This window comes from Haliotis rubra, unplaced genomic scaffold, assembly GCF_003918875.1.
Source record: "Haliotis rubra isolate DU_JTF1 unplaced genomic scaffold, ASM391887v1 Scf145, whole genome shotgun sequence".
NCBI lineage: Eukaryota > Metazoa > Mollusca > Gastropoda > Lepetellida > Haliotidae > Haliotis > Haliotis rubra.
The window spans coordinates 599,243-626,872 of NW_025765392.1; the positions used below are offsets into that span (position 1 = coordinate 599,243).

Sequence of the window (27,630 nt, forward strand, 5' to 3'; positions counted from 1 at the left end):
GTACCGATGTGTAATAGAACTGCAATATCAAAGAAGCACAGATGCTTTTCTAAGGCAAGACACCACAACCTGCTCGGACAATTTTCATAGGTAAGGTTATACCGTGCTAGCGCTGCTCTTGTAGAGAGTTCTGAAATAATACATTTGGTGTCTGCTTCATGAATAGCTGTTTTAACCTGATGTGCCCATAGTTGTTTACTGGGAAATACAGAAGTTTCCAGGTACATATTTAAGTCATATATTCTATATTTTCTAACCAAAGCCAACATATGAAAGATGGGTGAGGTCTTACACTTTAGACGTAATGAAGGAGCGTCATCACACATGAACTGTGTAAATCTATAACAAAACATTTTCTTAAAGATAAAACTGATATCAGCACGTATTAATCTCCCGAGGAATATGAGGGTTTGCTGCTCTATGTATGGCTGCATAGAAATGAGTCCCAAACAGCTTCTGGCAATAACTGAGCTGGATCGTTTGTTTTGACCTTGAACCATTTTGCAGAAATATTTTTGTACTAATTCCAGCATATCATATTCTTTGGGAGATAACTCACACCAAACATTACAACCATACAAAGCACATGGTAGAATTACATTTTGCCACTGGCTACTCCAGTCGCACAGAAGTGGTGTCAGTTTTGACAGAACAGATCATACAAAATACAAATGTTTATGAAAGGTGACAACTGGACGTTTTGAGAAGACAACACATATAGTTTCCTCGTAACCTACACATTGTAATCAGGGAAAACGCAAGACATTCTCCACGATTGCAGAGAACAGAGGTCTGGTTAACGTCAGATAAATTCACTACACATCAAACGAAACATTTTACTCCTGATAGCGACATTGTGGTTGAAGAAACTAATCATTAAGCACTTATTCTGGACCGCAATATGTTTGGATCAAAACGATGGCTATTTTTGGTTATTTCTCTCAACATAATAACATCGATTGCCCTACAAGGACGCGAATGTGGTACTTTTGAGGATACTGGCCACATTTTAGAACTGTAACTCGTAAACAAGTCCCCACTGAGCCAAACAGGGATTGGGCTAATCCACGGATAATCAATAAACATGACCTTTGACCATAGCTCTTTCTCATGTTAAGAGCAGCAAGGCCGTTGCCCCAAAGTCCCATGGCAACCAGATGCATTGACCAATGCCATACCAAAAATATATTTACATGGTATGCTTGAAATGACGTCAGTGTGAGTTCGGCATGTTGTTAGGAATGTGAAACACAAAGACCATTATCAAAATGCCAGCCAGTAAATCGTTTGACAATAATGACCTTTTAACAAGCGCCAACAAGGTGCACAAAGGGGTCATTGTTAAATAACCTAATTTGACAATTCTATGCTTGACTAAACATCACATCTGATGAGAAACAGTCAATACACATTGTTATACGATAGACCAACAGTTGCAAAATCGTAACCAGTTGTCATTATTGATCGGTTTTAACATACATACACACTGGGACGGGACACAGTGCTCGGCCATGATACACCGAGAGAGGGCTGACATACGTGTACCATACAAACATTTCAAGCATGGGGATACCTAAAGTGTCGATCCTCTCCCCTCATTGTGAAACAACTAGGGTAAGTGTTTTGTTTATCTGAATCCAGTAGATAGGCTTGTCGGATCTGTTGCCCCAGTTTGTTGAAATAAGACGTGGGCTAGGCTTCAATTTGACAGCAGGTGTTTGGCGCGAGTAATGCTTCGTTATGGTGTGGCTGTGCGCAAAGAACAGTCTCCCACTGAAGGGAATACAAACCATAGGGCATGTCACATCGCTATCTTTAGCACTGCACTTTATTCGATATGGTTGTTGACAGTAATATATAATTCTCCAACATTCAGCAGTGCAGCTAAATACCAAACGGCCATGTTCCGATAGGTTGACTAACAAGTTCTGACGTGTGAATTATCTGTAGACATTAGAGACGCACATATGCATTGTGAACGAACTGTTAAAATACAAAACATATTTTAGATCATTCTATTTGGGAAACTTCTTTTATAACGTGGAAATCTTGGACAAATAATGTAAAATCTCGAGGAATAATGGATTGCCATATGAGACATGTTTATCATAGAAAAACAATGTCCACCTAAATGATATACACAATGTATATGCAATTGACAATAATTGTACCAATACTCTGACACATATGTCTCTAGGTCAATGATCCTGACAAATGTAGACCTATGGAATGCTTTACTGTATGGTTTGCAGGACCTTTGGTCTCGTGTAGGGTTATCTGTATTTGAGACATGTGGTTTAGCAAATAGCGTATCTGCCATTTGAGACCTGTTCAACGTTACATCGAATGGTTCAGATGCCATCTGAGACTTGTGTACACTGTTACCGTATGGTGTAGGCGACATTTGAGACCGGTGTAATACTTTATTGCATAGAGTTGATGGCATTAGATATCTTGTTGGTGCATTACGTTATAGGAAAGATGACGTTTGATACCTGTGTAATACGTTATTGTAAATGCTTGTGTCATTTGTGAATTGTGTACTACTTTACCGCATGGTGTAGACGACATTTGAGACTTGTGTAATACTGTATTGTACAGAGTTGGTGGCATTTCAGACCTTGTTGGTGTGTTACGTTGTAGGAAAGAAGACGTTTGATACCTGTGTAATACTTTATTGTAAAAGTAGATGACATTTGAGACCTGTGTAATACTTTATTGTACAGTGATGATAGCATTTGAGACCGGTTTGGTGCGTTACTATATAGGGAAGCGAATATTTGAGACTTGTGTAATACTTCATTTACAGTGTGGATTATAGTTTGACCTGTATAATACTTTATGGTACAATGATGATGACATTTGAGATCAGTGTAATACTTTATGGTACAATGATGATGACATTTGAGATCAGTGTAATACTTTATGGTACAATGATGATGACATTTGAGATCAGTGTAATACTTTATGGTACAATGATGATGACATTTGAGATCAGTGTAATACTTTATGGTACAATGATGATGACATTTGAGATCAGTGTAATACTTTATGGTACAATGATGATGACATTTGAGGTCAGTGTAATACTTTATGGTACAATGATGATGACATTTGAGTACAATGAGTTGAGATCAGTGTAATACTTTATGGTAAAATGACGATGACATTTGAGATCAGTGTAATACTTCACTGGACAATGATCATGACGTCACCACTGTAATACCTTATTGTATGGTGTAGATGACATTTGAGACATGTGTAATACTTTATGGTACAGTGATGATGACGTTTGAGACCATTGTGTATGGTACAATGATGATGGCGTCTGGGACCCGTGTAATACTTTACTGTACAGTGTTGAGTACACTTCAGCCTAATGTTGTGCCCACCATATATTGTAGGGTATGTGAGAGTCCTACGTTCTGCTTTGCAAGGTATAGTGAACGGGACATTTGGGTCCTGTGTAATGCGTTACCATTGAGGTTTTGTGATATGATTTACAGTGTAGGGTAAAGCAGTAGTGATGCTGTACCGTACAGAGTCCATATAGGTCAGTGGGGCAACCTGGAGGGCAAACATCCCGTTTACTGCTTCGCCGTATGTTGTATATTCCAGCCTGACACAGGGCGACAGATGTTACTGTCCTGCTCCCAGAACACGCAACGTTAACCCGCCATTGTGTACATACATTGATCAGTACATGCACACCCACATCACATGGATAGCAGATGCCATTGGATTAGACTTCTCCCTAATTTTATGCATTGGTTGAACTGTATCGAATGATTCAACATACGATTATGTTTGTGAAGCTAAATAGTCTGATATACGTACAGTTTGATCGATTAAAACTTACTACTTAATATAAAGAAGGGTAGAGTATATCACTATGATACATACATACACACACACATACAAGCATTTGTATAGCGCCGATATCCAGTACAACTGCTCAAAGGCGCTTGATAGGCATACATACGCACGACAGCTTTGCTTCAACAGCACCAATTGAGTAACCATGCTATATATTTATATGTAAGTCACATTATTTGAAGCGTGACCTACTTGCAGACTCGTGACCATTGTCCTGTTCATTGCACACATTATTGGTACAGTCATATAACCATGCATCATTTTGTTCTTCATAACAAAGACACAGACAGCTGTTATCAGTTATCCCCACACCTATATTATATATAGTTTTGTTTTGTATCAAATGAACTTGAGATCCTACCAGCAGTCATGTATTCGTAGTATATGCGCACAATCTTTAATAAGTGAATTGTTCTACCAAATAGATACTCACAAACTACTGTATTCCGTTAGGAAACACCGCATGAGACTAGCAGTTGCGTCCTGTAGAGGACATACTTTTCTTAACACCCGGTGTCATCCCTGACTTTCAGTGGTCCAATTCTTACCACTGTTTTCCTTTTGCTCCCAGTGGATACTCGAAGTGCTGACGTGTTATATTCATTTCTCATATGTTGATAATTGAAACCTCAGCTGACATTTCGCTGACATACTTTTTAAAGTTAAAGTTGAAACTGGAGTTGAATTCCAAAGGCCTCATAGGTGGCAGTAGTTATCCAATCGGCACGGTGTTAGGTGACTGCATCTAACAGCTACATCTGGTGAGTGGGTTCATGCAGTAGTTAGCATTACAACAGTTCACCATTACCTGACTTCCTCGTGGTGCAACGTTGAGAGAAATCAGACGCTGAGCCATGCTGGTTTGGGTAATTATTAGTCACCTATTATGTTCCGTTATTGCCAGTAATACATACAAGGACTAAACTGTCGCTGAACCTATGACATGACGTGACAAGGACTCAGGACAAATGTCTGCTAGAACACTTTTGATGATTATAGCAGTAACGCTCATATAATTAACAATTTACTGTTGTAGTAATTATAATGCTCAGCAGCAGCATTGTCACGTTGTTTTATATTTTATTTTGTCAAACAAGATGCATTGCATTGAGTATTATACTCAGAACAAGAAATGACCGAGAAAAGATCATGTCATGTATTTGAAAACTAAACTGATTCAACAAAATGCATTTTCTAACGGTAGAAATATGCTCGGTATGTACGTAAAATTGTGTCAGCATTACAGTAAATATATTGGCATGGTTGATATTCCAATGATGTTTTCTGATTGTGAAATATAAAATTCTCATAATATCTGATCACCCAGCAGAATATAACTGCACGCAGTTTTGTTTTGAAAATTTGGTAAAAAACCTGATACACAGCTTTGGTCGTAACCATGCATACGAACCTGCTTTGAAGAAAAGTAACCTTGTCTTCAGAAAAACATGACTACAATTGACAAATTGACGGCAATCATACGTTACGGCGCTGGCGCCCAGCTGGCGCCAAGGGGGACTTAATTAAGTCTTCCCTGTTAGGGGGAGCGAGTGAAGCAGATGATTGTACATAAATGTCCAGCATCTCATAGCATTACAAACGTGAAAAGTCCTGCGGAACTCTGTTTATATTTAGCAAGAAAGAGGTTGGTACGAATTAAAGTCAGGGTTGCGTGATATTTCCTGTTTCCTTGAACCAGAAACTGCAGCCAAACATTTCACTTTGTTACTGGGTTGTGCAAATATGTTGTTGGTGCAAATATACATGACGTTAAGTGTGGAGGAAATGGAAGCAATCCATTCCATAATGACTTATACAATTTCAACGTACGTAACGTCATCAGCCAAATCATATTATGTACCAGCTAAGGTCTCACTCACACACACACACTCACACACACACACTCACACACACACACACACACACACACACACACACACACACACACACACACACACACACACTTCTGTCGCACACTGAACCATCGTTGTGTGTGTTTGGTGATTAAAGGCCCCACTCAACAATATTCAGGCTTTGTCGCGTTGACTGACTATCGAGTCTGAAGCACACAAATCAAGGATTAATATCATGGCCAACGTTGTTTAGTTATAGGGACAGGCCATTCGTAACTACTCGCCTCTTTCCGTGACCTACAAGAAGACCATCCGGCTTGCCGGAATGACGCAAGTAGTTACGAATGGTGACAAGCAATCAACAAAGTCACTGAAATTTCCAACTCATCCATTTAGTGGCTTTCACCAAATCTGACCCAAAATCCTAGTGGGTCTCTATCTAGGTATTAAAACCATGCTATATGTACTGTAAATGGACTACGTGGAAGTACGGTTACCACGGATACGGTGTGAGTATGTATAACAGTGCCTTACATAGAGCTGTGCAGTAGCTTTGGGTTGGAGATGCACGGTCATGGGTTAACGCGAACACCCTGTGAGGGTTGTATGGACCAATCTTTAACATCAGTACATGAGAGATGCATGGTCATGGGTTAACGCGAACACCCTGTGAGGGTTGTATGGACCAGTCTTTAACATCAGTACATGAGAGATGCATGGTCATGGGTTAACGCGAACACCCTGTGAGGGTTGTATGGACCAGTCTTTAACATCAGTACATGAGAGACGCATGGTCATGGGTTAACGCGAACACCCTGTGAGGGTTGTATGGACCAGTCTTTAACATCAGTACATGAGAGATGCATGGTCATGGGTTAACGCGAACACCCTGTGAGGGTTGTATGGACCAGTCTTTAACATCAGTACATGAGAGATGCACGGTCATGAGTTAACGCGAACACTCTGTGAGGGTTGCAAGGACCCGCAGTCTTTAACATCAGTACATGAGAGATGCATGGTCATGGGTTAACGCGAACACCCTGTGAGGGTTGTATGGACCAGTCTTTAACATCAGTACATGAGAGATGCATGGTCATGGGTTAACGCGAACACCCTGTGAGGGTTGTATGGACCAGTCTTTAACATCAGTATATGAGAGATGCACGGTCATGAGTTAACGCGAACACCCTGTGAGGGTTGTATGGACCAGTCTTTAACATCAGTACATGAGAGATGCATGGTCATGGGTTAACGCGAACACCCTGTGAGGGTTGTATGGACCAGTCTTTAACATCAGTACATGAGAGATGCACGAACGTGTGATTAACAGTTTTGCTCCGTGACGGTTCCATGAACGTGTGATCGACATTGGTACTATGTGAGACGAGCATGGTGTGTGACGTAAATCTATTCAATGTTAGATTCGAAAATTCTTTTAAAGAACATTTGCTTTTGAAACTTCCACATATTCAGTCAACATTCGTACTCCATTGCAGATGTTTGATCATTTGAACTTGCCGTCCAAGAATAGAGATGATATGAGAATATTTGATGAAGAATAACAACACAAGGTGCCAAATATCAGTCAGGAATAAAATAATGTATTGATTGACAGGTCAAAGACCAGTAGTTCCTAAATAACCAGGACACAGGGAGGTAATTGGATGCGACTCTCTTTTAAACATTTTGGTATTCTTTCACAGTGAATGATAATTCATAGTTTGGAAAGGTTTTTCTTCGAGGCCATCCTATATTTGAGGCCAAATGTGATGGCACATCGACGAAAATATGTCTGCAGCCAGACCAGATTGTTCTGCTCAATAACGAGCTCGACGCCCTGTGACTGACTGGAGCATGCTCCTTCCTGAGTTAGTGGAGCTTGCACACCCTCAAGTGAATACCAATCATCAGTTGGGGCTATATTTGGTACATCATGGTTCTGACACGCTTATTACTATGGACGGAAGCTGTCGGATTAGCGGCGAGGATCCCCTTCTGTTAGCGTGTATTTCTGGAAACGCGTTATCTGTTTGAAATCACCCAGAAACGTGGCAGGTGAAGGGAGATTCGGCGAATGGCAAACAACTGCGATAACAATACCAGCTTCTGCAGGAGGTAAAGTCAAACGAATCTCAGGTCATGTCCACCCCCGCTTTGCCGGGAGGCTCCACACAGGAGTCCACAAAGATCGGCCAATGTAAGAATCAATCATTTATATCGATTGTTCTACATTTGCTTCCCAGAAGGGTTCAGTGTCGATGAGATGCGATGTTTTAGAACAAACATATCAAACTCTAGTTTGATGCCTGTTGTGTAAATATTGCATCTATTGTTGTGATGGGGGAGATGGCGGTGATGTGTTTTCACTAATTCATTGGCCGTTAAGGCAGATGCTGTCAGCTGCGCAGCTATATCGGAACTCTAGCGCTTTATATTGCCACAAATCATGGTCGATAAGAGGCCGTGAGTGACTGAAATAACAGTTTGTGGAAGGACTTATTACGTGGGTGGGCTACAGTCGGGTGGACTTGCCATTGTTGGTGATTGTTTCATTAGCCGGATTATACACTTGAGATAGTGTATTGGTTACGCACGCAAGCGGTAGAGTCACAACTCTGCTGAACAAATATTAGTGACAGCTTTTTGCTTTAAACGCATGACAAGGTAATGCGTGTTTTGGTTTGTTAAAACATGCAGGAAACTAGTTTAACGCTGGAGTAAATTTCAAATATTGTATATATATATATATATATATATATATATATATATATATATATATGTGTGTGTGTGTGTGTGTGTGTGTGTGTGTGTGTATTAATTAATTACACATTGTTTTACAGTTGTATGCCGCTTGTTCAGTTTAGGAGAATGGAGTAGAATATTCAAAACAACATGGCAGACAATCCCGAATCAACCATTCTGTGATTCAATACATGTTTAAATTTGGACTTTAGTGCAAATAATAATACTTAATAATAAATTTCTACATGCCTGCCTTATATGACCTTTTCTCTTTCCAATGACATACAAACATTCGTCATACCTATATATTATCTGTTGGCTATTATGAGAAGATACGAATGTGAGAGAAAGAATGTGGACATTTACAACAAATGAATATTTGGCTTTACAGTGTCAAGTGTCACTCTTAAATTCTTAGCATTAACTAACTGATTTGGGTGTGAATATGGATAATGCTTGATATGTCTGTGATGCATTTGGTTTTAGTTTCCAGGGATACATTTTTCAGACATACTTGGGAAAGACAATCATAATGTAAATTTGTTATTTCATAGGAATATGTCTATTTCAAACGCATTTATGAAAAGGAAGACTGTGGTCTTGGTACACTTTTGGGTTCACGGACAATGTCATTTAACTCGTTTAATTTCTGCTTCAGATTTTGGTGTCCGCGTTGCCATGGTTTCCCCGCTGCTCCTGGGTGCGGTGTGCGGAGTCTCTGTGGTAGCTGTAGCTGTCGTCATCATTATCGTTTACATACTTTACCGTAAACGACACAGAGCAACGTCCTGTATTTCAAGCCACAGCGGATACGAGGCTGTTGGAGAGTGCAAACCGCCATCTTTGTTGTCTTTAACGTCAGGATCTCAGGTAGGAATTATAACATTACAAAATACATCGTTTGTACATTTTGAAATCAGATCTTGAGCTCATGCAACTCATCATACACCGACCATCGTATTCTTTTAAATCGCTGTAGATTTAAAACTTAGTATCCGTGAAGATGCGGATTCGAATTGGTCTTCATCAACCCATGCTTGCCGTAAGAGGCTACTAACGGGATCGGATGGTCAAGCTCACTTTGTTGACATACGCCATCGAATCCCAATTGCGTAGATCGATGCACGTGATGTTGATCACAGGATGTTCTGGTCCAGACTCGATTATTCACATGGGAATATAGCTGTAATATTGCTGAGTGCGGCGTTATAATCATAAGAATAATCTACTAAAAGAAGATTGTGTTTATTCATCACTATGAAATAGTGACTCTAGGTGTTCGCGAGAAGGTGAGCTTATCACGCCACGTCACACCCGTCAAAAACATACACACTCACGTACGCACGTACGTACGCGCGCGCATACAATAGAAATTCATCTTGTCACCTGACAGAATTTGCCCTTGTGATCCACGATACCTTAACCTTATTTTCATTTGATTCAGAATCTGTACACGTTTACGAAGTTTTGGAATTATAGCTTTCTTTGTCTGACCGCCTTACACGAAACAATAACTCTAATGGAATACTAGTTTAAAACAACCTGCTTTAATTCCTCGACAGTGTAAATTAAAAGCAGAACGAAACAAAGCAACGATCTCTTCACCCAGGCCGCAAGAAACACTGTTCTGCAAAATCTGCGCACGCATTGCCGATTACCTGCACTGTGACATCTAAAGACAATAACCTGGCTTAGAGACACACCAGATTGGATGTACTTTCCATTTACTGTTATTGCATGAATTTGCAATAACGAGAACAACTACACAGTGATGGTCTATAACCAGTGTTTAGGGGTCATCAGTCTCTCCACTGTATCGCTCTACTGTATCGCGTAAAGTCTATCTGTATGTCAGTCCAGCCCTCACGATAGTTCATATGTCATTTTATGCCATGTCGTTCATATGCATTTCATAATGTTTTCGTGTTACAGAAACCACATGTCCATCTCACAGACACAATGCTCTATTTGTACTCGCCATGTAATACCATTATCCGCCTCGTCTCAGCCTACCTATCTATAGATCTAATTTAGAGATTTGTTGCAAGAATGAACCAGTGATATATGTCGTATTTATTGAAACCTGGTTCTTTTCTCATTTATTGGTGGTTGTCGTGCACTTCGTTGTCCACAATTGGATCTTGCACGACCCCATGTAACATTTTGACAGTAAAACTAACCCTTGTGACGGCTCACGCAATTTGTAAACTTTTACGATAGTCAGTTTCCTTTCTGCGGTCCTCTGTCGCGGATTGAGAGGCTGATTGCTGCGCCATGTCGACTGTGTTTAGGTGTTTTTCAAACAACACCAGACTTCCTGGTCGTGGTATTAACTTCTGCCATTTCACTCATATGTCTATTTTAAACTAATATGATGATTGCGTTTTATTTAATCAAGCAGCAATTAGAGATGGTAATTTTCAACAAAAACCAAGAAGCATTCTAGTCTGGACTTGACAACCTTGTCGCTGGTACCACATTCAACACAGAAGGCATACTGATAGGATGACACGCCCTCTGCTAGGTCAAACCATGTAACCGTTCTAGACCAATTTCAGCTGGCTCTCACGACCAACTCTAAATGTGGAATTTCAATGAGAACTAAATCCTAATAAAAGCGGCAGCAAAATAACGGAATTACCATATCAACAACCATTAACATCATCAAGTGCATGGCATTTCATGATGTAGAATGTCTGTGGCTAAGACGGCGTTTCAGCACACGATAACTTCACAAGGCAGATTTACTGTTGGCGTGGGCGGTGTAATATGGTTATCCCGAGCGGTCTGTCCAACCAGCTGTCACTTTCTAACCCTAATGAACATTGACAAGGTATTTTATTCTGAAAAATATGGTATCGCGGGCTCAAGAGGGAAATCTAAATATTCTATGTTCAGCTCGGGGGTACTAATTCCAGTTGCCTTCCTATGTACGGAACGTACGCGTATTGTAAATCAATTTCGTGTAGACGCAAATAGCAGTACTTTTTATCCGTAACGGTTGTAAGCAGAGGTCCGTGGCAAATTGGATATCGTTTTAGATCCATTGAAGTAAATATATACCGTTATAATGCACGTGCATAACATGAATAATGTGATATATATCGGTGAGAGGGGTTTGAGCGGTACGATGTATTGCGTAACTCGTTCAGCTGTATTCAACAGTATTAAGGAGTAGATAACCGAGTCTGGAGTAGCACAATCGTGCTTTCAAGATCTTTCTTGAAAAACGGGTAAGAAACAAGCACCTGTTAGGTCGGATTAAGGACACTGCGTCTAAGTAGTGGAGTATACATTGTAAGCCATGTTGTGGACTAGCTCTTTACAACAGCCATACGTCCTGCCTAGCAGCCACACACACACGTGCATGCTCATTGCTTTAAGTGAAATAGTCTTGAAAATTCAATCTTTATTATATGAAGAAACTCGTTCTCACATGGATCATAATATCTCAGGGTAAACTTCTTTGGGTTCGATTATGGAAAATTGTGTTTGGAACTTTGGATCAATCTATGATTATTTCGGTTAGTCGGAATACTTGGAGTGTTTGGATCGTTGTAAGAATAACAGCGACAATCAAGTTCCACAGAAAGGTGGGACAGAGTAGGCCCCGCAACAGAGGAACATGGGACAGAAATAGGTCCCGTGACCAAAGAACGCGGGGGTAGAGTAGGCCCCGTCCCACAGGAACATGGAGTAGAGTAGGCCCCGTGATACAGGTACATGGGACAGAGTAGGCCCCGTCACCCAGAAACATGGGACAGAATAGGCCCCCGTCACCCAGAAACATGGGACAGAATAGGACCCTGTCACCCAGAAACTTGGGACAGAATAGGCCCCGTCACACATTTACATGGGACAGAATAGGCCCCCGTCACACAAGAGCGTAGGGTAGAGTAGGCCTCGTGACTCAGGAACATGGGGCAGAGTAGGCCCCGTGACTCAGGAACATGGGGCAGAATTAGGTCCCGAGTCATCCCATGCATATCTGAAGAAACGACTGTTGTGGGCGTCATTGGTCAGGTGACAGTAAATTAAAACCTTGTTCTTCAAACTGTAAGGATGACGGGTGCTACCTCTAGGGTAGGAGATGGTTAGTCATTTTTCGAACAGCTGGTGTCATCACTGATTTTCAATGATTGGTCGTATAATTTACACCGCGTCGGTTACTCGAGACGTTATACATTTCAACCTGCCATCGTATCACAACCTAATTCTATCAACCACTCGTTCGCCCAGAAGATAAGAGCACATACGGCCATGTCATATATAATGTATTGCTGATTGCAACATTCGCTTACTGTAAGACATGTAAGGCCTGTTTTCCAGGATTTAAACACATGTTCTATGTGGAAAAAGATCACCTGAAAACCAGTTGACAATGGTATTTGAAGCAGCCTGTAGAGGAAAGGGAGGAAGTCCCTTCCTGATGAGCCGTTTAAAATGAAATTGAACGGACAGGAACGACATTAAAGATGATCCGCGGTTTAATTTCCTGGTGAACATCGATTGTTCTAGTCACTGTCGTTTTCAGACGAAGCAACTTGTGATGCAATGTGCTAGCACCAAACAGTTGATAGTTTTTCGTGTTCATTTACAATGAATTCGATTTAGATGCCATCACGATGCTGATCTCCTGTCTCTACGTATTATATCACTGGCACGTCGGTAAAGGTCACGTGATAGGCGGCGGACCGCCTGGTAACTTCCTGGGAACTTCCTGTGTATAAACTTTCTCTTCTCTAATGCTGACGATGTTTAGATTCAAGACGACATTTCAAGGAAATTGTCTGTCTCTGCAACAAGGCCACCATCCAGAGAAGCACAATGTGATAATCTGTTTTGTCATTGTGAGATTGAAGAATAGCTTCAGTTTCTGCCTTATTGCATTCAGGCGGTGAGAGAGGCTGTTACAGAATGCTGGTTATTTTAAGGTTATCACCTTGGTCGCCATTAATCTGAAACAGCAATAGCTGTCTTCGTCTTGGAAGTCACAATAACGTCAATAACAGTTCAGATTAAGATGAACGTTAATTGAGAGAGTTGAGAAACTGCCGGGCGAAATAAAAGACAATAAATAACATACAGGATGTTTAATAACAAATGGTTTTTCGACGGTGACATTAAATTTGCATCGTTTCATCTTTTTTAGACTAGTCCGGTTATTAAAACGAATTATTCTTTTTATCAAATCCAACTTTCCAGTGTGATTATAGTTTCCTTGGTTCCGCATTAACGTTACATCCAAGATAGGTGCAATATAGGGTGGGAAATGTTTGAATATGGAGATTTGCAAAATATTATTTATTGCTGCCATACGTTTCCATCACTGGTAGAAAATATAATTCCCAGGAAATGATTACATTCATATAGTACAGAGTTTCTGGTTGACTCGTGCCGTTTGTAAACTCACCTCCAGGAAACGTTTTGGTTCACCTTAATATTATCCTTAGCAACACCTTCAACAGTTTGACGTTAAGGCCGCTGGTACAAGTAGTTTCTGTGGTATTAACTAATTCATGATCACTGATTTAATGTCTAAAACTAGTATGACTATTCTTAACTACTGCTCGATACTCTGCATGGAGTTCTTTTTTGTAACTGCTAACTACAAAGAGTTACTCTTAATTGTATACTTTTTGCAAATCTATTGTCTACAATGTGTCACACCAGATTTGCTTCTATTCGCAAGCAGGCACTATTAATTTTGTTTTAAATAAACCACATCTCTTCCATAACGGTAAGAATATATAAATAACCGGTATAAGATTCCAATTGCAACTACAATAAAGTTTTGCGTGTCCACGAGTAGCACCATCTCAAACGCATGTACATGCAGATTAATTGTTCACCTACAAACCAAACGGAACGGGAATATAGTGAATTGTAAACCCAAAGTCACTCCGTTCTTTAATCTGATTGGTTGAAAAACATGATCGAATGGTTTTCGATTCCAATGGTATTTGATTAACTGAAATTGCAAGACTATTCGGTGCTTATTAATACGTACAAATATCGCATACAATAGTATTGTTGCGTAGTCAGCAGTGGTGACGTCATTCAATTCATATTGTGACGTTAAGTCGGAATGACGTTACAAATGACCAGTTCCAGATGTTACCATGGGAACCAGCCGAAACGACCGGCTGATGACACGTCACCACTGTACCCGTACTTGACGGGGTGATATGACTTCTTCGTAGAAAGAGCGTAATTTGAACTTGTGAAATGGGGCTGGAGGTCCTGTAAAATGGCGAGATGATGTCATCGCTCCTGTATGCAATCTTGTCGACAGTTATTGTCATTCTGAACCTGTATGCATGGATCTAAGCATGAAACATGAAACAGATGAATCGGTTTCGCTGGTGGCTGGTATTCCAGTTCAGGGGGTATATCACCTGAAGACGATTTCATTGATCATCACTGAACGATATTGGCGTTTTAGTTTTAATTTTATTGGTAGACTTGAAGCTAAACACAAACCTGTTTGCATTTACCATTGCTTCTGTTTTTGTCAATCCCAGCAGACCCGTGAAGATCCGGGGTAGAATAGGTCTTCAGCAACCCATGCTTGCCACGAAAGGCGACTATGCTTGTCGTAAGAGGCGACTAACGGGAAAAGGGTGGTCAGGCTCGCTGACTTGGTTGACACATATCATCGGTTCCCAATTGCGCAGATCGATGCTCATGGTGTTGATCACTGGATTGTCTGGTCCAGACTCGATTATTTACAGACCACCGCCATATAACTGGAATATTGCTGAGTGTGGCGTAAAACTAAACTCACTCACTCAATCCCAGCAGAAATTCTGTAACGTGTGAGTAAAGAATCAGATGACCAAGGAGGAGACTACAGGTGACTGCTTTCAGTACCCTTCCCAGCTATTATCCACTATCAACTACACTGTGTTCAATGGTGCAGCTATTGACCACTATCAATTACATTGCATTCAATAATCGTGGCACCAATTTTCCATTATCTGTTACCCAAAGAAGATCAGTATTATAATTAAGATGCGACTAACGGGATCAGTGGTCAGGCTCACTAACATAGCTGTGGCTTATTGTCGTGTAGCAATAGAGTAGATCATTATTCATTATATGCATCACTGGATTGTCTCATTCAGACTAGATTATTTACATACCGCCGTCACAAGCCTGGAATATTGATATGATGCAACATACATACTTTCTTATATATACCGTATTCAGTCGCGTCTTTTGTCCACGTTTTTATTGACATTCATGCTCAGCTGCATAAGCGTATAAACGCGGCTGGCATTTTCAGACGTAGAGTTTATTACGCGAGTGTGTTTCAGGGTGGCATCAATATATCCTGTTTGGGGAATATTCCAGGTTCGCTAAATACAAAGTGTATATTCTCAAGTTAAGAAAATTTTTCACCCTAAATCAAACAAGCGTGAAACCTCTTTATTCTAAAACGTCATTCCATAATGCTGTCGTCTAAAAACCTGGCGTTTTCATTTCTCACAAACATTACCTAAACATTGCAAGTTTTCTGGGAATGTGAACATAAATCGTCAGAGGATCAATGATCAGTCATTCGGACAGTGGCAACAATGGATATAGTTCTAGCTGAAACCTGTTTATAAGACAATGAGGTCAATACTTATAACGAAAATACCAATTGCCCACACATATTGTTTTTACCTGCTTAATCATCAGTCGACTTGTAATCACCATAGAGTAATCTCCCTTTATCAAAGGGAGACTACTCAAACCCATGACTTTGAGAAGTGAAGTTCGTTTGGAGTTATCGCCTGTCTTTGCGTTAATTAGTGCAGGGTCAGATTTAACAATTCGGACATATTTAGGTCATGTACATCCTCTTAACTTGCCGATCCACAGGCACAGATATTTAACTTGACCCTTGGCTAGTGTCCTCGTCAAATTGTTTTGCAAGCTGCCTGAACGTTGTACAATGCTACGTCCGAGTCCGTGATAAACAAGGACATTATCTTCCTTGAATCGGTATGAATTGATGGTAAACTGTCCTGCTAAATCGACCCAGAGATGGTTGTCAAGGATATCGCGATATGTTTCATTAACGCTCTTGTCAGGCATTGATGTGAATATCCCCTAGGCTATGGCCCCCACCCTGTGCCAGACACAAACATGTGATCTACACCCAAAACACGGGAATTTTCCCATTAAGCGCTAGGATTAACCGTTGAATGATAAGCCGTGGCTCTTCTGATTGATAACAGTCCATATTTTGCTGGCTCCACAAGAGCATCAGTACCGTGAAGACCTTGACACATCTCCTTTTTGAAATACAGGTGTGAATTCTCAGGTGTGAATTTTCCAGATAATCACCCTGAAATTACGAACTGTCGACATCAGGAAAAACAAGATTAAAATAAGAGTTAGGACATGTGCGTTCACCACTGACGTCATCAGTAAAACCCATACAATGAAGGATTAGTCTGACGCTGTTCTGGAAGATTCCAGATTCGTAGTCTAAAGAGCATCAAGATATCGTAAACTTCCTCTGTATTGCATTACATTAGATAATACATTCCTGACAAGTAGTTATCGTTAAGGCACAATCTTGTGAACTTCTGCTAAATGTTACAGCGTACCATTGACCACTTCCTTTAACACTACACTACCGTCTAACACAAGTACGTGGATAAATGCTAAAATGAATAACAAACCAACCAAACAACTTGCACGATGAGTCAAAAGCCACAAACATACAGACTTAAAAACGTGCATTATCGGTACATTGAGTGTTGGCAGTCCTTCAAGCTGGCTTGCAATGGCGCCTCAATTCGCACTGTAGGGATGTATGTAGTCTGTCTCACAGTCCCCGAACCACATTATTTTCCCTACTGCCAAGCCCTATCTGCAGTGCTAAAGCTCTAAATGAAACAAGTCTAGATTTCCTCAGGTTCTGAATCTCTGGTCTCCCTGGGGCTCCTTTTCAATTTAAATGGGCTTGTTTGTTACCATCGAAATTATATATATTCAGAGACTAAGCGTTAGTCTAGGATGTATGCCAGAAACCCATGACTGGGTTCAAATCCAAGATTCGTCTTGAGCATTATTCTTGGTTCTTCAGCACGTAATATCATCCAGGACCACTCCACCGTCCGAATACGAAATCCTCCGTTTGATAAATGTTCCTATACCAATCATAATGTATATTTCAATTATTCAGGAAATTTCTATCACCAAAGAGAATCGGCCGGTACAGCCTCGATCTGCATCAATGTCGACTACGTCACGAGGAAGTCTGCGCAGTGAGCAATTCACCGACGATACCAGCAGCCTTAGTGCTAAGAGCGACGCCAGCGTTGACAGTCTGGTGTTTGAAGCCAACTTTGGTAAAACAATTTAACTGACACCCACAAATTCATATATTAATACAAAACCAATCGAATGAAGCTCAACTGAATCAATATTCTGACAACACTGTCCTGGTTCATACGGAGACAATAAAAAGTTTATCAGTCCCAGATGTATTCATCTATAGGTAGTATATGGTGAACGTGTAACTTCATCACGACTGGGACATCAAAGACACCACATAAAACCATCATTGATGGTCATCAATCAACAGCTACGGACAAACACGTTTCAGATTGCTCTTAATGTTCTTGGTTGTTTATTCAGTGTCCATGGAATCGGTGTCATCTGACCTGTACACAAGGTATTAGTCCCCAGGCATTATACTCATCTGGGGACTTAGCCTTTCAGAATAACACATATGTGTACCTACTGGTAGGACTGCACGGTATTACCGGTTTACCGGTATACCTGTATATCGCAGTACGCTCTTCAAACGAAACGTATTGCAACATGTTTTTCTGACAACTGGTATATTGGGTAAAGAACATGTATGAAGTTTTTTTGTGATTATCTTTATGGTTTAAATTAAAAACTACACAGACTTTTAGTCACAACAAATGTTTTTCTTTGTTTTTCAATGACAAAACGTCATATTGAAATACTAAAATTACATAAAAAAGAAAGTAGAATCCCTGACTATGCAACCTAATACTGAGACTGCTGTTATCAGAATCATAACATATATGATTATGATATAGGAAATAGGATTGGCATGCACAATTATTGTCACTCACTGTCAAACATTTAAGTTCCCAATATATCGCAATACGTATCGAAATACGGGTACCTGAATCGTAGCATATTGCAATACAATGTATTTGCCAATACACAGTCTTAGTTCGTACTCAGTAATAGTGAAGGCCTCTATTGCATGTCATAATAATATAGTCTCGTTAACATGTGTTGTAGCTGTGTTGTTGTTCTAACCTTAACGGTTGTCCTCGGTTGACCAGAATAGTCTTCAAGGAAAACAATCATTAAATAATTAATCACTTCCTTTCGATATTATTGACACGTTCTCTAAGGTAACGTCTAACGTATGTAAAAGCACTTCCTTCATCTTGCCATACTGTCATGAAAAAGCTTAGATCTCAGTTCACTCACTCACTCCTCCTATTGCAGGTGCTATCCGACCAGATCTGTATCCTCGTCGAGACGTGGTTCTGCAGCAGTCTTCCCTGGATGGCGGGCATGGTCGTCTTCACACAAGGCTCACTTACGACTTCAGGACGTCGGATCTGGTGGTGCACATGATCGAAGGTCTGTCGAGTCTTAGAGATAATGTCGTGCGAAGCAAGGTGTTACTAATTTAGCCGCCATTAGTAACGGTACCCTATCACGAAGATAATTACTAGCTATTTCGTGAAGAGCTCGACCCTGACATTTAAGTCATATTAAATTCTTTTGAAAGGTTGGGGCTTTCTGCAAATGTTTTGTTGGACTTCTGGTTTTCAGTTTAAATACTGACTTATTTTATGGACGGACAATAAGACCCGTAAAACCACACTCGATAGCAGCGTGGATTTGCGAAGGCGTGAAAATCAGCATCTGTCGCCTTGACATTTCACACAATCGGAGTATCTTCTTTTGTTAGAGTCTCATGAAGAATGAGGAAGAAAGGCTTATGGGGACTCATAGTTTCTGACAGCTTAGTTTGTTTCTGAGATTTTCTGAAATATTAATAATTGTGATTATATTTGCTACTTTTGTATGGAATGTAAATACGATATTGTTTGCATCACATCATTTGGGTAGAGTGCGTTAAACGTTTAGGTCGCATCGTTGGGGTGGAGTGAATTAAACGTTTAGTTCACATTATTCGGTTATAGTGAGTTAAACGTTTAGGTCACATCATTCGGGTAGAGTGAGTTAAACGTTTACGTGACATCACTGGGGTAGAGTGACTTAAACGTTTAGGTCACATCATTGGGGTAGAGTGACTTAAACGTTTACGTCACGTCATTGGAGTAGAGTGACTTAAACGTTTACGTCACATCATTGGGGTAGAGTGGGTTAAACGTTTACGTCACGTCATTGGGGTAGAGTGGGTTAAACGTTTACGTCACATCATTGGGATAGAGTGGGTTAAACGTTTACGTCACGTAATCGGGGTAGAGTGACTTAAACGTTTACGTCACATCATTGGGGTAGAGTGACTTAAACGTTTACGTCACATCATTGGAGTAGAGTGACTTAAACGTTTACGTCACATCATTGGGGTAGAGTGGGTTAAACGTTTACGTCACATCATTGGGGTAGAGTGACTTAAACGTTTACGTCACATCATTAGAAGAGTGGGTTAAACGTTTACGTCACATCATTGGGGTAGAGTGACTTAAACGTTTACGTCACATCATTGGGGTAGAGAGGGTTAAACGTTTACGTCACATCATTGGGGTAGAGTGGGTTAAACGTTTACGTCACATCATTGGGGTAGAGTTATATATATTAATACTGTATAAAAACCTGTCCTCAAAGGACTATTTAACCACTAGATTATCACAGATTATACTTAGAACTAGTGAGGTCATAAGAATTATTTACTTATTAAATTACACAGAACACAATCGGACAGCAACCAAAGTTGCTGAGGTCATCGTACTGGGGATCGGGGAAATTACAATACTTCTGTTTCCTGTGCGGATTTGGGGGTTGGAAAATAGGTCAAGGAATGGTCGGACTAAATAGGAATGTATAGCCACATCTATATTTGTGTATGTTCTTCCAGTGGTCTACTTCACCATTAAGTCATTCCACCATAATCACCGGCCACAACCACACACACACTCTCTGCGATAAACAGTAATATTTCAGGAGTATAGAAAGATATTGTCCAGTAATGGTGAGCTTGTACTGTGTATGAAAAGGCTGTTCTATTCTCGATAGTGCACGTATATTTCCACATATAATATACACGGAACGTGTAGACATATTTAACTGCATCACTAGTTTATGGTATATGATATTTGAATGGACAGTAAATTTATACTCAACTTCAGGGGGCAGTGGGGTAGTCTAGTGGTTAAAGCGTTTGCTCGTCACGATGAAGACCCGGGTTCGATTCCCCACATGGGTACAATGTGTAAAGCCCATATCTGGAGTTTCCTGCTGGATATTGCTGGAATATTGCTAAAAGCGGCGTAAAACTAAAGTAAATCACTCACTTAACGTCTGTTGTTTGACGTTTCCGCTGATAGTTTGTTGGTCAAGTCTGCAGGGGCATTAAAACCCTTATAGTGCTCAGCCAATGATGCCGACAGATTCAATTCTTTCTGTAAGTAAACAGTAATCAATAAGTCTAGACCCAATCGCATTAACACACATTCACAAAAAGTGCGTCTTATGAGACAGTGCTTTTGATCACATGGTGAACAGCTCTTGGGATTGTTTTCAGCGCATGATAAGAATAGAGAAGCCATCCATACCCTCATGTGCTGTCTGGATGCGGAATGGCTCTTTATGAGCATTGTGCACACGCTACATGTATGGTATCCTGCGATGAAATGTCTAAGGTTCCTTTCCTGGTCAGGGGTCTATAATGGACAGAGACTGTTACCATCACTGATACATAGCCTATAGAACTATCGGCTGGCGCCTGTTGTGTTCAAGATGGCCAGAGTACATATTGATGCTTTTCCAAATTCAATTTGTAGACAGGCCATACGTAAACACATGCCAAGCGCGATATCGAGCCACACTGGTCAATATTCGGAATGTCAAATGTCGAATGACAACACTGAACGTGTTTAAACACATCATTCAGTTACATGAAGGATCATCAGATTGATGACACCAGAGTTAGCTGAATTCTTTAATAGGGGCGACGACAAGTTCAATTTGAACGTTGGTCAAATCGTTCAATAGATATGGAACATAGACTGATGTACAAAGGAAACGCAAAAAGTTTGAACAGTTTTTCGATGGTGACTGACAAGTCGCAAATATGCAAACATTGTGTTCATAACACAACATATATCGTACCCAGTTGCGACGTTGCCATGGAAACACTGTAACCCAAAGTGGACGATTCAGCCGATGTTGACGTGTTATCGGTGTGTTCTGTGTTGATGCGATGACCCAACGCTGTTGATGCTGATGACGTCACTGTGAGCATCCGTGGTGGTCTTCACATGTCTGACCAGTCTGGCTGAAGAGTCGCAGTAGTCTGGCGATGGTCTGCATTGTACATCCGATCGTTCTGGCAACATGGTTGCTCAAAGCCCCCATCTACGACATTCCAGCGGCTTGTTCTCCGCTCTATAGAATGTTGGTATTTGGAAATGTGTGCTTTTAACATGTTTACCACTAACAATCTCAATCGCCTCTTTCATATACTGTTGGAGCACAAATGCACTTGCGATTCAACGAAATCATGATTTTCCTCATTCCACACACAGAACTGTAAAGAATGTATGTGCTGTTTTGGCAACATGTAAACGATATTTGGCCTTGCAAATCACAATCAAAGCAGTTTTCAAAATATTTAGTTCAGTTTGTTTTGGAAAATTAGACGCCAGATGTGTACGTTCTTTCGTAGGTCAGTTTATTACTAATGAATTCCCACGACTTGATGATTTAACAGTAGAAACGAAAGTTATGTACCCGTGAACATGAGAATCACACTTGGAAAGAAGAATGTAAACGTATAAGACAAAATGCATTGTTTCGTAATGTTAAGAAAACAACATTTTGACGGATCTGTTAGACAAATCAGCTTGTTCAGTAAAATTTGCCTTTTCGCTTTTTGCGATTACCCTTTTTGCTTTACCATAATCCCTCTCATGCCTGAATTGTTGCTTTTGAAGCCAAGCTGCTTCAATTATTCCGCTCTAATTGATCAAAAGGATCCTTATCGAACGTCATCTTTTTTCTTTGCCTTTCCCAATGATTAACTGATTACAACGTTTTGCTCCAGCCCAAGACCTGCCACTATCGGAACTTCTCGGAGGATTCAGTGATCCCTACATACGTATTGCATTAGTGCCGAGCGTTGACGAGCGTATCCGACAGTCATCCGTCAAGAGGAAGACTTCTAACCCTTACTATAACGAACGGTTCAAGTTCCCTGTTGCCTTTGACGAAGTGAAAGACAAGCTGTTAGTGTTTCATATATATGATTACGACAAGTTCTCTCGTCATAACGTTATAGGCGAAGTGCAGATTGACCTGGGAAAGGTGGAAATCAGCAACAGTGTGGAAATGTGGTGTGACATTCAGAAACATCAAAAGGTAAGAACCTTTAGCTGTGATTATGACATTCGGGGATTAACCCTTTTTTGTTTTTGTTAAAGTGAACTACAGTGTCTTTACACATCACCATCATGAACTGCTCACATAAACTTACGTATCTGACTCAGGTTCCTTTGTGTTTCAAAAGAAAGACGGTTCTTTGAAGTTAAGCTTCGATATTACAAATATTTAAATGTTTGAATGCCTGAAGGGAAATGTATTGTCATGTAATATTAATGAAACCTTCTTCAAACTGATATCAAGTCTTAAACAAGTAACATTCATTCCATGGTTTTGACCGATTTCTTCATAACTACAACGGTTCCATCGGCCATTAAAAGTGCATTTGAACCCACTTACAGTTCTAGCAAGTACCATCTGCTTACTCCGAGAAGTATACTTAATAATAATTATATCAAACTAACATGTAATAGTTATATATTGGATGGCACTTTCTCAGTAAAGTACAGATTCCAGTACTTTTTTTGGGTTGAGTTCTTTTCGGGATTCGAACCCACACTCTCTAAGTAAAGCACCTAATCGCCTGCAGAGGCATTGTGTATTCATACCAATCGCACAACTGAATGATTACGTATGTAATCCAGAGATAATGTGTCACACATTTACTGTTTACTATGTCCAACGGCTTAGTCTTGTCTGGCATGATGTAAGTACTGTGGACTCCCTTTAAATACATTGCTTCCTTCCAGGCCTCGGGCATACTGGGTGAGTTGCTGGTGTCGCTGAGTTATCTCCCCACTGCCGAACGCCTCACAGTGGTCATCATGAAGGCCAAGGAACTGACCGTGTCCAGCAACCCACCTTCAGCAGGTAGGCTTGGGAAATTAGCGCTGTGTATGAAATTAGAGAAAACATAGATCTTTAGCTATGGCTTTGACGAACATCAGGAACCATTTGCTGCTATGCGGCTTCAGGCCACAAACATATACATACTTGAGTTTGCACATTGTGTGAAAAGTAAAGCAGGACAGATTAGCCTATTCGTGAACATTGGGAGTTGCCTTCGATCATCCAATCAAGAGCTTCTGTTTGTGCCAAACTTCAGGATTAAAACTTTTGGAAACCGGACTTTTTCATATGTAGCCCCAACCTTGTGGAATTTACTCCCATACAATCTTAAAGTTTCTGATAGTATTGCCACATTCAAGTCAGGACTCAAAACATACCTGTTTTCAATGTATTATTAGGAACTCTATTTGGACGTGTACATATTGCTGTATAAATGTGGGAGACTCTTTTAATATGTCATTTTTTTGCGCCTGCTTACGTGGAAAAGGCACATGAAGAAATCTGCAATATATATATATCTCATTGATCCAAACCTTCAATTCCATAGCTTTTTTGCCTTTCGCTCCCAGTAGAATCTGTTGCGTTGGATTCTCTAGTGTTGTTGATTTAATGCTTTGAAACATATATCATCACTAAACATTTCAAAATGCCTCCCACCATTAGTACCTATCAGTCCGAACGTTGTCACCTTCAGAGATAGGATACGTCGTAAGAATAAAAAACGGATATAACAACAGATATATGTATCACAGAAACCTCGATAACGAGTTTGCCCAAATCTCTTCCAGATCCTTATGTCCGGTTGACCCTCCTTGTGGAAGGAAAGAAGATCAAGAGAAAGAAGACTTCTGTTATACGTAGTTCAACAAATCCGGTTTGGAACGAGGCCCTCACGTTCAACGTTCCGGCGGACGTGCTACCAAAGGTGGGCCTGGAGTGTTGTGTTATGGACCATGATCTGATCGGACATGGGGAAATCATCGGTCGGTGTATGCTGGGCCCAGACAGGCCGGGGAAAGAAGGCAATCACTGGAATGAAATGCTACACAATCAGAGAAAGTCAAATGCCATGTGGCATAACCTTAGAAAGTAGCTGCCAAGTCCATACGATGTCGCACCGTTGTTCACTGTTAACACTGAGTTCCACCGTGACTCCAAGGAATGTGCGATATATGCATTCAGCTAAGGTGGCTGATACGATCTGAACAATACCTACAAAACAGACTACAAAAACGGGAAATCGTTTGTGTTTCAAGTTGGTATTTGTATTGACCACATGATTGATACCAATTCACTTCCAGAACAATTTGAACCGCCACCTTACTCTCTTCAGACGGAGTATAACTGTGACTTGGTGCCAAGAAAGATGGTCGACACCCATGGACACAGGTGCTAAACATTGGGAACGGTTTGAACAATAACAATGATCTGTTCAGACACTAATTATAGTTACCAACATGAGACATTACTGCACTTACTGTTCAGTATCTACTACGGTAGATCGATTATTATAAATTTGTACTGCAGTAAAAGAGATGAGACAGTACTATGAGCCACCATGCTGTGACACTAAAACAGAAAGGTAGGAAAAGTACCGGAAATATAGGTACATCTGTATTAATTAAATGCCTTACATGTGCTAAGGGCGTTGAACTTGTCCTTCCACACTCTTTGGATAAGCCATGTCAACTGGCGCCTGGTTGACTGCAGTGTGAGCTGTCGATTGGGCGTTATTGATACAGATGAATATATGTACCATTCCATGAACCTCATGAGATGTCAGTTGTTTAATGGAAAACTATTGCAAGCAGTGTACATTTTGTGACATGGTAATGATAAAGTTGTATGTTTGTCTATGTCCATTCGTCAGACAGAAACAATGCATCTTGTGGATTCTTAGCTGCATTGTTCGAACAGTATCTACAGTAAATGAATTGTAATCACTAACAACCGGTCATATCTGAGACACATATCAACAAATTCAGCAACGTTCTCATTTCATATTCGTTCAACAAGACAATGTCAGACATAGCTACAGTGAATCGATTTTCACGGAATGAAAGAGTATACAAGAAAACCATGGAAATGTTAGAACAGTTGCATTTACAATTTGTCTGAAGTATTTACTCAACGTTTGGAAGAGCATAATTATATTCCATTTGATTATTGATCATATTTTACTTCCAAGCCAATGAAGCAGTTTAGCTGTATGTACGTGCAGCTGTGTGGTGTGATATATATATATTATGTGTATATATACAATGTATTTACACGTGTTTTGGTATTGTCACAGACTTGTGGGTAAGTCACTTGTAAGTTGTCAGTAATGCTTCCTTTTTGCCTCGTGATATAATATTTCCATTTGTTAATATCGCGAGCTTGTACATATCCAGATGTTCACAGTTTGTGTTTATGCAGAACGACTGTTAGTGAAAAGGTAATAGCATAATTTATATTTTTTATATGTTTCCATGATTTTCAAACATTTTCAGTTTGTTAACATTTTCAATATTATCTCAACATTCTGCCACTCCTTTTAGTATTACAAATCAAAGAAGTAGCTGTATGTAGTTAATATATGGCATTTGATACATTCCTGTTTAACATTCAGATATGTCCCAATATTATGCTAGTTCAGTGTCTGTTGAAGCAGCAGATTCCAGGATAGAATTACACACTACCAGGTGACTAGAACTGGAACAGGGTGACCTCGGTGACTGACCTCAGCTGATCACCGACTTTCGGGCATTGTCTGGCTTCATTAGTAGGACTTCCAATCTTGACAGCACGGCTTGTTGGTCAAGCGGCCAAGTAGGGTTTCTTTGTCGCGGGTTTCTGGTATTTCAGTCCCAGTGTAAGCCATGGAACTAAAGAACTCAGCTGTGATCCTCAATCTGCAGTTCTTGAGCGGGGTTCTAGTTGTACAGTACTTGAGTTCTGCATGCATTGTTACACACAACTCCTGGATCAGGAAATGTCTTTGTACATAATTCTGCACTTCCTGGATGTTTTGACACCTTTTGAATATTTGTACAAATATATTTGCCTTTAAGTAACCTGTCTCCATACCCTATATTCTTTCATCTTAATGCCTTAAGTGTGTATTATCTGAATGCCGTGGCACACCAACACCAGCTACATTATATTTGTGGATGAACAATGTATGTTTGTACTATACGTTTTCATGTTTACCTTTCCACCAGCATGTAACATCTGCTGTCATGGGCGGTTCATCAACGCCAACTGCAGCACTAAAGGCACTGTATCACACCAAACTTCTCTAAGAAAAATTAATGCATTTCTCTCAGTCATGCTAACTATCAGCCATCAGGAAACTACCATATAATTAATTCCCATCAAAATTACGTATTTAGATAACAGTATTATATTAAATAGCTAGAATGAATTAATGCAACGTTGCATTAAATAGATTCTTGCGCCGATAATTATTTCAATCGAACCCCACAGAGTTACGTCCCTTGGAGCGCTCTTTACGAATATCCTACGCACAACTTATGAAACCAGTTCGGCAAACACCGACAACACCGCGCGCAAAAGTTTTCGATGTACGGAGCAATTGTTTACATTCCATATATGGCAAACGTTCTCTGTTTAGAAGCTGTTTGCCTCGAAGTTTCAATTATCGCCTTCAGGCAAGTCATAAGGGATAATAATTCTTTTATTGCATCAAAAAGAAGCTAAGGTGAGTGTATATGCCACAATATATATGACATAGGCCAAACAA

General features: G+C 40.3%; 1 protein-coding gene across 1 annotated transcript; it reads left to right on the plus strand.

Moving 5' to 3' along the window:
• Positions 1-1,462: 1,462 nt before the first annotated feature.
• LOC124269482 (synaptotagmin-6-like) lies at positions 1,463-27,428 on the plus strand. The gene is made up of 7 exons (XM_046704494.1): positions 1,463-1,614; positions 9,130-9,341; positions 17,656-17,821; positions 18,969-19,106; positions 22,762-23,075; positions 23,786-23,906; positions 24,674-27,428. Exons 2-7 carry the CDS (start codon positions 9,150-9,152, stop codon positions 24,976-24,978), a joined length of 1,236 nt encoding a protein of 411 aa, XP_046560450.1. The 5' UTR covers positions 1,463-1,614; positions 9,130-9,149; the 3' UTR covers positions 24,979-27,428.
• The last annotated feature ends 202 nt before the right edge of the window (positions 27,429-27,630 follow it).

Coding starts and splice junctions, on each gene's coding strand:
- LOC124269482 (XM_046704494.1), top strand. CDS start 9,150: ATGGTTTCCCCGCTGCTCCTGGGTGCGGTGTGCGGAGTCTCTGTGGTA. Junction 19,107..22,761: donor GGTGGTGCACATGATCGAAG/GTCTGTCGAGTC, acceptor GTTTTGCTCCAG/CCCAAGACCTGCCACTATCG. Junction 23,076..23,785: donor ACATTCAGAAACATCAAAAG/GTAAGAACCTTT, acceptor GCTTCCTTCCAG/GCCTCGGGCATACTGGGTGA.